The 14,505-nt window shown below is 42.7% G+C and overlaps 1 protein-coding gene across 4 annotated transcripts in view; it reads left to right on the forward strand.

Annotated features, from left to right (window-relative positions):
- Med13l (mediator complex subunit 13L) overlaps positions 1-14,505 on the forward strand; it is a 226,670-nt gene that overhangs the window by 111,671 nt on the left and 100,494 nt on the right. For 3 of the 4 annotated variants that reach the window (XM_031337649.1, XM_031337650.1, XM_031337648.1), the window contains exon 3: positions 10,613-10,697. The exons of the other annotated variant lie outside the window; for it this stretch is intronic. In XM_031337649.1, coding sequence (XP_031193509.1) covers positions 10,613-10,697 — 85 coding nt within the window. The remainder of the gene's footprint in view (positions 1-10,612; positions 10,698-14,505) is intronic. 4 annotated transcript variants of the gene reach the window in all.

Consider the following 14,505-nt stretch of genomic DNA (forward strand, 5'->3'; position numbering starts at 1 on the left):
GCATGCTTTTCAATATTTAAGTGAAAAATTACACTTCCAAGCATCAGGTACATTTGTTCTTTTCTGTTTATTTTTCTGGTTATTTCTTTCTTGCTGTAGAAACTTTACCTTGTTCAGCATCCTCACTCACATCAGACAATGCGCAGCCACCCTGACGGCCCTGTTGCTTGCATGCGCTCATTGATCAGCATCTCCTCCTGTCCTCCACCCTCATGGTTCTGTCTGCTGCCACTCAGAGGGAAAAGGCTGTGCCCGGAGCTCAGTGTGTGAGAACCAGGCTTCCTGGATGTCCTCATTCTCTTTGACAAGTTTGCCTTTTAAGATGGCCTTTCAGTTTTAATGGCCTTACCTGCTCATTGATAGTTTCAGAAAAAGTCAGTATGTTATCAGAGGCACTTATTTTCTGGAGAATGAGGTTTCAGAGCATCATCAGAACATCTGACCACCAGGAAATTTTTGGTCAGGTTGTTATAGAAAGTGGAAAATTAAAACTATGCAATCTGGAGAACTTTATTTAAAAAATACCCTTAACTTGAAGTAAAGCAAAGCAGCATACACTTTTTATTTCAGAGTGGCCAAGGTAGTTTGTGTTTGTTCATGTTTTCCTTAAATTCATACAGGTATGGTCACTTTCAAAGGAGACTGAGTTTTAAAGTGTTTAGACTGTTTTTGTCACTTAAGAAAGAGATGTGATTATTGCCCTGGAAAACCAGCATTGCTTACGACCCCAGGGTCTCTTGTTTCTTCTGAGGTCTTGTGAGAAAGTAGGACTGTGGCGCTTAGTGGGGTTGAGCCTTGGGTAAGGACCTTGAGGTAAATGTTCTTCATGTCCTGTTTATGCAGAGCCACCATGGGGGAGGGAGGCAGATGGAAGAATATCACTTGAGGGTGGCCTGTGTCTCTCAGCTTCATCTTATCACTTCTTAAAAGTGGGTCTACTAAAGGATTTATAATCTATCTCAAATTATGGCTATACTAACAGTATAAACTATCTCAGAATGTTCTCCCATATAAAAAATAAACCTTTTAAACATTGTCTGCCAAATTAAATTTATAATCGATTCATACACATCTAAATTATGCTTGATTAAAAATCACAAATTCAGTTTTAAAAATTGTTGAAGAATCACAGAAATTTAATGTAAATGAATAAATTGAGATATTTGAGGGCAGTTGTTACACTGATCCTGATGGTTTGGAAGAAAATCAGGTTAACTGTTGATCCGTGGGCAGTGATTCTGTAGTATTTCCCTGAAGGGTTTTCTGCTCCCTCCCTCCCTTCTTCCTTCCCTCCCTCTTTCCTTCCTTCCTTCCCTCTTTCCTTCCTTCCTTCCTTCCTTTTTAATTGGGTCTTTTCACCCCTGCCTCTCCAAAAAAAGGGGAAAGTTACTTGAGCTTTTATAGGTGTGGCTGTAGCTGATCCTGTGTCACAGCAATGTGGAATATGGATTAAAAAAAACTCATCAGCCAACTCTACCGATGTGTTGTAATTTAATTTTTCCAACCATAATTGATGGGACATTATGAAGTGATAGTGACAAAGTACCCTTCCTTGTTGATAGTAAATGGTGCCCGTGGAGTTGGGCCTAGAATCAGTGCTGTGTAGGGAAGGTGAACAGTTAGTGACATTATTTAGAAACGTGCCTTCCTACAGTAGGATCTCATAACTTAAAGTTGTCTGGTTTTTTTTTTTTTTTTTTTTTTTGAAACAGGGTTTCTCTGTGTAGCCCTGGCTGTCCTGGAACTCACTCTGTAGACCAGGCTGGCCTCGAACTCAGAAATCCACCTGCCTCTGCCTCCCAAGTGCTGGGATTAAAGTAAAGTTGTCTGTTTTAACACAGTAAACTTGAAGAGATTCACTTCATGGGGTGTAGCTCTGTGGTGGAGCGTGTGGTGGACTCTACATGGCCCAGCTCATGGACACACACACCTCTGCATGCAGGCTGAGTAACATGGGATTGAGTGTTTTTCTTGGCTGCAATTTTTTTTTTCTTAGTGGAAGATTTTGTGTTTGTACAGGCTAAGTTGTTCTCTTTCAGATGGTGAGAAGACAGGTGAGAGATACATGGTTCTTATTGTTGTTTGTGGCTGATCAAAGGGAGGAAAGGTTGAAAGGGCTGTTCAAGGGGCTTAGTAGCTTAGGCAAGAGTAGCTGGAGGAGGAGGAGCAGCGAAGCAGCCCAGGAGAAGGTTCCCAGTGTGTGAAGCTGGAGACAAAAGGCTAGTGTAGTTCAAGTAGAAGTCAAATGTCACCCAAGGGGCAGGTCTCAGGTGGCAGGTACACTCAGGATGGCCTCTTTTGGTGCTTTCTGACTTGGTGTAGCTGGTTGAGCAGTGCATCTCTCTGCCAGTATTAGTAAGCTTCCTAATGATTGAGTTCCGTGGACAAGGCCTGTTTTACTATAAGTGTTTAGTTAAGAGCTTAGAATGGCCATAGCTGTGTTTATTATGTGGCTGCTGCGTAGTGCGTGCAGTTAAGGCCAGTCATCATGGCGGGACTGTGCTTGCAAGTTGGATTCTTCTGTATGTGTGTTTATTCTTTTTGAAGCACAGTTGATTAAAGTTTAAAAATTTTGGTATGTAACATGCAGAAAATTGTATGCAAAATAAATGAATTATTTAGTAACCTGGCCTGTTCCCTAATACTATAGAAAATTCAAAGTTTCCTGATTGGTTCAGGTTAAATAGTCAGCACTAATGAAGAACTTCTTGATTGGTATACTTTATAATAGCATAGCTAGTTTTTAAACCATGGGATGAAGAATTAGTATCACATATCAGTTGACAGAAAATTTCATCATGTGATTAGCAAGGTAATATAAGCTAATTATTTGGCAAATACATTTTTTTCTCTGCATGAAGAAACCATTTTAGATGATGCGTAGTTTCAAAGCTAGCCCACCACGTGCCAATTTAACTGCAGTATTGGTTTGTGTTGTGGGTTTTATGAGATTGACAAGGACTAGTCCTAGAGGCTGACACCACAGTGCACCTTGACAGTTCAGTGGGGCCAGAGCTGGAAAGACCTGAAGTGCACATGACTCCAGCCAAGCAGCAGAGCCAGAGCCAGAGCCAGAGCCAGAGCCAGAGCCGGGGTCAGAGCCAGAGCCAGAGCCAGAGCCGGGGTCAGAGCCAGCAGCTCCTTCCTAGCTTTCTGCTTTTCTGGTCCTGGCTATTCCCCTGCTTTCTCCAGTGCATTGTAAATTTATTCTTTGTATATTCTTCCTATCTTTTAACGTAAATCCTCTGTGGGTGCCTTGTTAGGACTGTGCAATGATGTTAATTTTTTTTTAAAACATATTTTTAATGATGGTTCTTAAACATTTTAACCTCCCTTGTAGCCCACCACCCACTAGAAGTAGTGGAAAAGAAAGGACACAGGAGAAGTGGACCTGTTAAGAAAGTTTTTTTGGAGCAATTCCCATCTGCGTTGTCTGGAAATTGGCAGTTCAGTTCACAGGTTAGCAGCAGCAGCTGGATCCACTGGAGAACACTTCACAGATGCACCAGCAGTCCCGTTCGGAAGTCGAGATAGCAAGCAGTGGCACTACCTAGCAGAGACAGCCAGGCTCCAGCCTCTGCACTAGTCAGCAGGAGGGACCAGAAGTTCTCAGCTGTGCCTCAGAGAAAGGAAGATGAGCAAAGATGTGAGACCCACAAGTGTGGCCCAGTTACCTGTATAAGCAAGCTAAGCTGCTTTTCCGTCACTATTGAGTCCTGTTTATACCCTCCATGGGTCTCCCCTCAGCACATGATTCTGTCTCAGCTGACATTACTCTGTCAATGGGCTGGAGTCCGCAGAAGTTGCAAGAAACTGTAACACACCACCAGAAGTTTTCTGGTTTCTCTCTATGGACAAATGCAGCAGTGTAAGGCGGACCAGTAAATGTGTGTTGTTAGTGAAGAATCCCTTATCACCTGTCGTTTCACGTGCTTGTTTAGGCAGAACATCCTTTCTCCTGTGTCTCCTTAGCTAAACATTCCTTCACGAGTCTGCCCTAGTCTTTCACCTGTGTCCACTTTAATGAAATGTTCTTTCACATGTTTGCCCCAGCAAACCACCACCCAACTGACTTTCCAAAGAATCCTAAGTTTCCATTTCAGGATGTTGGTAGTGGTCCGTCTCATAAACCTCCTTAGAACTTCATGATTTAAAATGGATGCAGCTGTGACTGGGGCTACCCTTTGCTACATGTAGCCTGAATCCCAGCATTATGGAGGCCGAGGCAGGATTTTGAATTTGGTCCAGCCTGAGCATCAGAGAAAAGAAAAAGGAGTAGAGAAATCTTAAGCTAGTCTTGAGGATATGTGCACCATGAGGCTTGACTCTGCTAAGTGTACCCAAGTGGCCCTGTGTTGGATGTTGGTCCTCAGTGTGATAGGTGTGCTGAGGCCCAATAGGAGGGGTTCTGTGAGCATCCACCTTCCATCATCAGAGCAGTTCTCATGGCCCCAGCTCTTGGAAGAGAGGTGTTGTGAAGGGGTAAGTCTCAGATCTGTCTGCTATATTCTCTTCCCATTCTTGTCTTTACCCTCTTGACATGATGACATCAGGGGGACTTTCTGCCTACCACAGCTTGAGCTAAGGAAATCCACCTTGCCGGGCGGATTTCTGAGTTCGAGGCCAGCCTGGTCTACAGAGCGAGTTCCAGGACAGCCGGGGCTATACAGAGAAACCCTGTCTTGAAAAAACAAAACAAAACAAAACAAAATGGAAACCCACCTTAAGTAGAACCTAAGGTATTTTGTTCTGATAGTAGAAAGTAAACTAACTCAATGGGGGAGTTACACATTCTTCTCCTTGCTAGAGTACATTTAAACCAAAAAGTTTGTGTGTATGTGTGTGTGTATGTGTGTGTGTGTGTGTGTGTGCGCGCGCGCGCGCGCGCATGCTTGAATTCATATTCACACAGTGCCATCATATTTGATTACTGATAATTAATTTTATTTTTTTCTAAAAAGACAGGAAGCCTATGAAAATAATTTGATTAGTCTTTTTTGGGAGTGGATATTCACGATTGTACACAGTACAGAGGGACAAAATAAAAGAGGAGCTTTGGATGTGTAGAGAGTACGAATTGTTGCCTTGGCTGATTCTGGATAATATTAGCACTTAGAGACCTCAACATTGAGTCTAAGTCCATTTAGTGGCACATAAGAGATAGGCTGCAGGTGTTTTAGTTTCTGACCTGGTGGAGTATCTTGTTCCAAACCATGTGACAGTGTAAAATTGTTCAAGTTTTGCTGGACTGGGTAAAACAGGTGCGTTTGGTCTCCCTTTCCCCCTGAACTCTAGTATTTGTGCTGGGGAGGGGGAGGAGGCCAAGCACTGGCTTGAGCGAGGGCCCCATGCCTGCTGGGTTAGTACTCAAAGTTTTTAAAGGATGTTTTTAAAAGTTATTGTTAATTATTGTGCTTTAGATTTATTTATGTGTATGACTACGTACCACATGAGTGTCAGGGAATTAGTGGTGGTTGTGACCTGCCTTATGGTTCTGGGAACCCAACGTGGGTCCTCCACAAGATCTTCAAGTGCTCCTAACCACTGCACTGACTCTGCAGCCCCTAGAGTTGTTCATGATTCAAAGTTTCTGTTTGCTTATTTTCTTAATCTTTATTTTCCAGAATCCGCTTTGTGTCTACTGCACTCTTCTTGTGTGTGAATTCTTTTTTGCTTTATAGCACATTTGTAATATAAAGTACAGTAATGTTATGGAAAACCTAAAAAGTAGTTTTTGTTTTTGTTTTTTTAAAGCTAACGATATACAGTATTAACTTCGAAATGTACTTTCTACTATTTTGACTATACTCATTTCCACATGTAGCAAGTGTTTTTTTTCCTGTTAAGTACCAGTGTCTGCACAAACTATGGCTAGCAGGCAGCACACCTGCTTGCTCCCACAAAGGGTGCAGCCTGGTGGGTGTGGAAGGACTGTTCACTTCTGGAAGCAGCAGGATGACTGCTTGCTGTTAGGGCCTCTGCTCTCACAGGGGGAACTTAAGCTCCCAACTGCACTCTAGGTCAAGTGATGAGCGGGTATAATTGTTCTGCATTCTGGGTTTTCTTCAAAGGAGTATTTTTAAAATCCACATTAAAAAAGAAAGCTTGGAACATTGTTTATGTAAATGAAGACAAGCAGTTTGCTAGGTGAGAGAAAGTGCAGCAGAAGTGTGGTAAAGGAAGATGGAGATCGACACTGCTCTAACTGTCAGTCACACAGAAAAGAAAGGCCAACCGTACTCACCTGAAACATGACCAAAGAGTTTCCACTGTTTCCCAGAAATGAGCATGTGGTGTGTCTACCTCAGGCCGCTCTCGTCCTGTGCCGTGGACTGCCACTGTGCCATCTCTCAGAGAGGCAGGGCACACAGAGCAGACAGTGGTCTCTGAACCTTCTATTTGCTCTTTCTCTTTCCTTCTGCCCTCTCCTTTCTCCCCTCCCTTCCCTCTTCTATGTTATTTTTGCTACATTTGCTGTTTTAACCTGTCAGTTACAAACTAATTACTATGTCACCATGGCTGGCTCATATAGGAGAAATCTGGCGTCTCTTAATCAAAGGTGATTACAGTTTTTCCTGTCTGTAAATGTGCTTGTTGAGTAACGAGAAAGCATTAGTCTCAGGCTGATGTGCGGACTGAAAGGCAGCAAGAAGCAGCAGCATTGTTATCTCTTCAGGCGTGTCTAATGAATCGTGTTTCCATGTTCTGTGGTCACGCCAGACAGTGCCCTCTGCCAGGGCTAAGCCTCCTGTAAAATGCTCCGTAAGATTATTGCTGCAAGAGCAGCCATACTGGCTGTGCTGGAGTCAGGGGAAAGGAGTGCCAAGAAGACAGAGTAGGGGTCACTCACAGTGACAGCTCTAACAGCCACTGTTGGAGCGGCAGTGTAAAAGGCAAGTCGGGACCTATCCTGTCAGAATTTCAGTAGCAAGCCTGAGTGTTTATGTTTCAAAGCAGGTCTCCTCTGAAGAAAAGGAAAGAAATGGTTTTGATTTTTACTGTTGAATTGAGAGCAACATTGAAACCCAGGGGTTGGCTAACAAAACCATCTTAGAGGAAGTTATCTGAAGCATTGACGGATTGAAGTGAAACTGTCCTAACTGAATCATATGTGTGTATCATATACATTTGTGCTGTATGTATGTATATCATATATGTGTGCATCCTGTATACCAACTACAATGCATGCTTTTCATTAACATTGAATACTCTTCATACCTGTAATTCTGAAATCTGGAAGCTGAAGCAGAAGGATCGTCATGAGTTTGAGGCTAGCCTGGGCTAAACTGTGATAATCTGCCCAAAACCAAAAACTACCTCCCCCCATTTAACTTATATCTCATGCTGATCCCTTGTAATTTCTGAACATGTAGTTGTTTAGTAAACATCAGCCTAACTTAAGAAGTTTAAGTGGTGTGTGCTCACAAAGGAAGACTGGAGTCAGCCGTGAGGTGCAGGCTGCCCTCCCAGGAGCCAGAGGTCTCTGCCAGGTGGGGGCTGCCCTTCCAGACCCTTGTCCAGTTTTGCATTAAGAGCATAAGATAAAATGGTAATACTCATTCTAACATGCTTAAAAAGAATGGTGAGTGGGGATGCGCTGGGGTTTGGAAGTCAGTGCGGTGCAACACTTGACGATTTCTCTTCCAGCGTGAGCAATCACAGGGATGTGTGCCTGTTTTCCGCACAGCTGTCTTCTGAAGGTTTTGCTCAGTATATCTAGAAATCTCATTCTCTGACCTCCTTTAGTTGAAAATTTACTCACTTTACACAAGTCCTGTGATCCATTGAAATGCTAACATGGGTCACGCCTCAGCTGCCACAGCGCTGAGGAAAACCTTCATTAAAATTCTGGTTATCCTGCAACTGGCGGAGGACCCATGCTGTTAGAGGTACCTGAGGAAGACCTTAGCTTGGTGAGATCGCATGTCACAGCCATGCTTCTGTCTGCTGAGCATCATCAGGGTTGTTATCCTTTAACGTTACAGATAGCTCAGAACAAACAGTGCTTCTACATCTGTCTTCTACCCCTACCATTTTATCCTCTGATCCATATTTGACTGATGAAATGACAGTTGGCAAGCTAAATGCATTTCTGATATAGATTTGTTAAGTGATACCAAGTGTTCTACATCCACAAGTTCAAGAGAGCGTGTACCTAGTAGGTTTGATTTGATATAAATAAGTTCATTTAGTTATTAATGACTTCAAATAGATTTTACAAGGCAATCAATGGCATCAACATGGTGATCAGTCAGTGATACTGTGTGTAATTGGATTCTTTTATGGGTATGATGCTATATTTCAGAATTAATGTGACATTGTGCCACTTTGTTACTCATTTTTTTGTTAAGTCAATTTAAAAAAAAATCAGATATATCAAAAATTGAGATCTTTAAGTATTATTTGGCACAGTCCATAGGTGAAGTTGATTAAGTTTGTCTTGTTGCAGTGCCTGTTTATTTTATAGTTCTCAGGAAGTAGATGTGAGAATTGGAGAGTTTAGTTTGTAAGACTGTTCGTTTTATGCATTGGGCAGCAGAGTTGAAAACAAAAAGAAAAAAAAAACAAACAAAAAACAAAAGAAAGAAGCAAGGAACAGATAGATCCTCAGTTTCCCGTTAGATTCCTGCCCCTTGTCCATGTGCCACAGCAGATCTAACAAGGGACTTCCTCTCCGGCTTCTTGCTTTTTAAATGTTTGTGTTTGTAGGGTTCAAACAAAATTTGCTTTTCAGTAGTTTTAGTGGCTGAGGTCAGTGTGCTTGCTGAGATCCGTGTTCCGGATAGTAGTAGTTCTGGTGCCTGAGGTTAAAAGCACTGGGGGAGTCAGAAGTGTTTCTGAAGGCTAGATACTCATTCCAGCCCTTACTGCAGTGTGATCCGTGCTCAGGGGAAGCCTGTTCCTCTGCACACAGTGGGGATTGAGGGATGCAGGAGAGGGTGCTGTGGCCCTTCCCCACCCTCCTGGGCACCTCCCCCTCATCACTCTCCCTTATGGAGCAGGGCGGTGTCTCTTGGGAAACTCCACACTGCTCCGTTGGTAATTTGCCACATTGACACCTGAGCACATGGAACCTTTTATGTGGCCTTTCTCTTAAAAAAGCATGCTAATTCTGTAAGACACATTTTAAAAGTTGGAAAAAGTTATAAATTGTGAGGATTTTGAGTATTTGGATGCTTAGCAGTAATTATTGCTATTTAGTTTTGTTTTTAATAAAACAGTGTCTTCTGAAAAATGTTTAGTACTTTTTACACTTTATCTGAATGAGGATGGTATTTCAAAAGCTGTCACTTATGACAGCACTTTAAACAGATCCCAAGCACAGCTTTACCACCACAGCAAGGTACCACTGCCAGGAGCCTGGGTCTGCACACCACAGCTGAGGCCGGCTTGCTTCTATTTGCCATTCTTAATTTGCCCGCCTGTAATAGTTACTGTAGCTGGAGGGCAGTGTTTGCATTTTTAGGGATTCTTTGTTTTGATTGACACTTTCCACTCGCACTTGTGTGTGTGTGTGTGTGTGTGTGTGTGTACAGAGCTATTTGATTTCTTGTGTCTTTTTCTTCTGATACCAAAAACATTTAAATTGATAAATACAGCCTATAAAGCAGTTTTCATACTACTTTTTTTATTTATACAGAATTAATGTTTAACTGGGAAGCTTGGAGTCTAGATTTAAAATGTTGTATTTATCACTGAATGACTTGTGGGTTTCATGAAGAGACTGCCCCGTGCCTGTAGGTTCCCACAGACTTTGTGACCATTGCCTTTGTCCCCAGTCTCTAGGTTTCCTTTCCACTCAGTAGAATCTAAGTCTACTGAGCAGTGTAGCTGCATCACCACCCCAGCCTCCCCAGATTCTAGGTTAAGTCAGATGAAGTCAGAGACTCCACCTGCCCCCACCTCCCGGTGTCTGCTCCTTTTCCCCTGTCCTGAGTCAAGCTAATTTAACTTAAAAGGAAATCCTCTATTTTGGAGCTTCCCCTTATATAATTATGAAAAGAAAAAGAGCTTTAGGCCTGCATGAGCATTGGATTCTTTTAGAGATACTTACTTGTGGGTCCATGGCATAGCTTATTTCAAAGGATACACAAATGTTCAGCATTTATAAAATTATAAGTCCAGGAAACAGTTTAATATTGTAGCAAGAGTTAATTTTTAGCAACATCTAAATTCTTTAAAAAATCCCATCTAGATAGACTTCCAGTCAAACAGCTGTGTATACTTTTCAGATACTTTTGGGAATTGCCTAGGTATTACTTTATGGTATCTTTGTTATTTTTAAAATAGAAGTTGCTCAGAATTAATCTTTGAGACTTGGGAAAGTTGTCCTGAGAGTATCAGAAATGACTTGCACTTTGAAGGCTGGAGAGGCTGGTGGGCCTGCATGGCCCTGTAAGCCCCGGGGAAGCTGAACCCTGTTCTTTCCTGCATTCCTATCTTCCTCTGAGGACAGCATTTACTGCTCCCTTCCTGTTCTCTGTGAGACTGACATGAAACCCTTTGAATTAGCTCATTAACTTTGCATTGGAAAAATGTGTCAAAGTTTCTTTTTATTTGGATGTCCTTTTTACTGGTTCTTTTTTTTTTCTTTTTTCTTGTTTCTTTTCAGTTGTGGAAGAAGGACTCTGGGAAAATGGCCTTTCCTATGAATGTAGGACGCTGCTCTTCAAAGCAATCCACAATCTGTTAGAAAGGTAAGAAAGGGGCCGTGGCCTCACTCTGTGCTCAGGGCGCCCAGAGTTTACTTGGGCTTTAGACACGGGGTCATCTGCAATGTGAGAGCTACGCTTTTATATCTCCTTTTGTTTTATATTGCTAGAGAAGTTTAGAAGCAGCACAGAGATCCCCTGCATCCCCTCCTAGAGAAGTTTAGGGCAGCACAAAGATCCCTTGCATCCCCTCCCAGTCTGAATGTTCAGTCTTTAGCTTCAGTGTCATTTTTTTTACTCTTTGAAAACTAAGGACACCTTCCTAAAGTCAAGTCGGCCCTCTCATGTAAGCCCAGGATCACAGAAGTGATAAAACAGTCTCCTGTAACCCTCACTTTCATTGAGATGCTGTGGGTTTGACAGCTCTGTTTCTCCCAAGGTGTTGAGGAGCTAATTCATGACAGTGCATGATAATTCATTGTTTAGTTTCACAGCTCTTCAGATCTGGAAAGTCCTTTCTCTTGCAGATGCTGCTGTTGGTGATGAGTGAGGCCTTAGCTTGGCTCCTCAGTTTCAGGTAGTTTCTGGTGAATTGATTGGACTTACTCTTTTTAATAAGAATGGCATGGAAGTGAGGCTGTACCTCCTCTGAGAGTTACAGCATCTGACACAGGCAGAGCCTGTAGTCAGTTGGTTGGAGTGGTGTTCTCTGTCAGCTTTCTTCCTTCTAATTAGAAATTTGCCAACTGAGCTCCTGGTCGGCCCGATTGGTTTTTGTAAGTTGTGGCAGACACAGTGGGATTGTGGAGTCTTCCTTCTTCTAAAGCCCACTCACTAGCTTTTAGCACCTACTGACCATCCTTGTCAGAATCATTATCACCATTACCTCTGTAATAGTGATTTGAAATGTCACCATTTCTTCTCCTACTAGTTGGCAGTCTGTGATGCAGTCATCCCTCTTCCTCTGCCCCACCCCCACAATATCCTCCTCTCTCCTCTGCCCTGCAGACCTACTCACATACATAAACACACACCTGCAGCTATATGGCTCCAGAAGTAGAAGCCAGAGGGTAAGGAGCTCAAGGCCAACCTGGGATCCTTAGGGTTTTTAGAGGGCTGTTCTTAAAACAGTTCATGGGCTGTGCTTTATTCATGAGTTATAACTCATGGCTGTCATTTAGGTTGGTGCCACATTCTTGCAGAGTTGACTGAAGAATGTTGCCCTGAGTGTTCTCCAACACAGTGTGGGAGTGCCTGCCTCCTTCCCTCCTGCTACAGGACTCTCACCCAGGCTCTCAGTGGTTTTTGGGGAGACACAGATGACTAAGAATGGCCCAGTTAAAAGCCTCAGTGAGAATCAATGTTCCCTTCCTCTCTGGAGTCTGTAAATGATGCTCCAAGGTCATCAAAATGGAAGGACCTTGCAGTACTGTTAAATTCATACTCCAGCTGCTGGCTAGGGTGATAGCTAGAAGGCACTAAGTGACACTGTCTGAGTCCCTTAAAAAGACCTTCGTACTAAACAGCTCGGTCCTAACATTACTTTGCTCGGCATTTTTGTGCAAAGATGCCCCTCATTTAAAGAAGCATTGATTGAAGATCAGATAATCAATGAAGTATTTGGCAATTCTTTGTACCCCTGCCAAGTAAACAAGAACAAAAGCACACCCAAAACGCATTTGGGGGAGAATAGGGAACATTACTATTTGTACAGTTGTATGTCTTACAAGGGCTCATCGAGCATGCTTTTTAAAGTAGGCTTCTAGGGGATGTAAGCAAACATCTTTTTAATGTTGTAACTCACTGTGTTCTTAGATGATTAGCTCCTCCCAGAAAAACATAACTTTTTCTTAGTCCTGTTTGCTAGCATTTTTCTTGGTTGGTAGAAAATTAGAAGACTAGGAAACTAAGTGAAAGGATGTGTATCTGAGTTCCTTATTCAGGGTGGTGTATGCATTAGGATTCATGATAGGAACTAAAGCTTGGCTCAGCTTAAATCTGCATCTGAGTTCCTTATTCAGGGTGCATGATTTTTTGTTTGTTTGTTTGTTTGTTTGTTTGTTTTTTCGAGACAGAGTTTCTCTGTGTAGCCCTGGCTGTCCTGGTACTCACTCTGTAGACCAGGCTGGCCTCGAAGTCAGAAATCCACCTGCCTCGGCCTCTTAAAAGCTGGGATTAAAGGCGTGTGTCACCACCACCCCAGGATGCATGCTTTTAGAATTTATGATGGGAACTAAAGCCTGGGCCAAATTGAACCATTATTTTTTAAGAAAATTAATTGTGATGTACAGTAAACTTTGGGTCTCAGTTTGGTGAGAGTCTGTCAGCACTCAGCCTTAGATGAGCAGCCTGCTAGTGGGGGATGGGGTTCAGGCACCTTCAGTTAACGTGTGTAATGTACTTCACATACTCTGTCAATAATTATTATTTTCATGTAAATTTCATCATTTTGTTCTATTAAAATAGTGGCAGAGGTGCCCATCTGGACCTCTTGTGGGGGTCAGTTCTAAGATGGCAAGCAGAGCAGCCTTTACCTAAGCAAGCACTTGATGACCTGGTTTTTTCCTCTGCCCTGGGCAGTTACCCGGGTAATTCAGGTCCTGTGAGAAATTTGTGGCTGCGGTTCTATATAAAATAGTCACTCACTTTCCTTCCATCCTGAGGTGGCTGCATTCTGTGAATGAAAACTCCCTGCTTGTAAGCCTTTTCCATCCTTTGCATCACTGGCTGGAGCTCTCTCAGTCTGTTTCCTGCTGTTTCTGTTGGGCTTTTCTGTTTGTTCCCATGGGAGGTCAGCTGGCTTTCCAGCCTGAGTTCTGAGTTCCTGTCATAAAAACAGGACAGCTCAGCAGCAGGGCTTGTGCACTTTCTAACTTACTGTTTTAGTTGATATATCAGCAAAGCTTGAATAACTGATTTATCCTGCTTTTCTTTAAGGTGCAAAGATCCTCAGTTAGAAGGCAGTTCCATTCACTTCTTCGAAAGGCTCTTACTTAGGTCTGAGAAGGGGCTGTATAAATTGATCTCTGTGAAAGGCTAACAGTGATGTCACTGCAGTGACTCATTAAAGATAGCTTCACTGCCGGAGCTAAACGGTCCTGCCATCTTTACACAGAAGAGCATTGCATTGTGGACTACTGTTGATTGATACTGAAGCACCACTCTATTGATGTTCTGTAGCAATTTTAAATTGTGAGCAGTGTGACTTCAGACACTCATTGCTTCTGTCACTGTTCAGTGTTTGCCTGCCTGCAGCATGCACTTCCAGCTGGAAGCATTCCTCCATTTAGAAACAAATGAACAACAAGGTACTTGTTCGAACATTTGCATAACGGCATCAGGCAGAGAGTGGCTCTGCTTATAGCTTTGTGGTTTTTTTTTTTTTTTTTTTAAACAGAGATTCATTTCTGGAAATCCTTTCTTTATTACCTGCAGAGACAGGAGTGCTTTGGGCCTCAGCTCTATCACCTAACCAACTGTGATGTGGGCCTTGGCCCAGCACACCCCTTTCTCATGATGAGAGCTCTCTGTTTGGCTGACTGCCCTCACAGCCTAGGGAAGGGCAGCAAGAATTGCTATTTTTAGAGTGGCTTCAACTTGATAGTTCCCAGCCCACTCCAAGGATTCTGGTCTGTAACATCCATCTTTTGAGGTTACGCCTTCCTTAAGGACTTCCTGTTATCTGAGCAGGTTCTGATAGTTTGTTTCATCTTCAAAGAGCACTTAGTGTTAGAATGTAATTTGCCCTGAGCAGAGGAGAGATCTCCTCTCCTGTTACTTTCATGGTGTTATTTTAAAATATATCTTCTGGGTCATAGTGAGTCATCTTTTAAAAAAATATTATAGTAGTGAT

Source organism: Mastomys coucha, unplaced genomic scaffold (genome assembly GCF_008632895.1).
Source record: "Mastomys coucha isolate ucsf_1 unplaced genomic scaffold, UCSF_Mcou_1 pScaffold22, whole genome shotgun sequence".
Taxonomy (NCBI): Eukaryota; Metazoa; Chordata; class Mammalia; order Rodentia; family Muridae; genus Mastomys; species Mastomys coucha.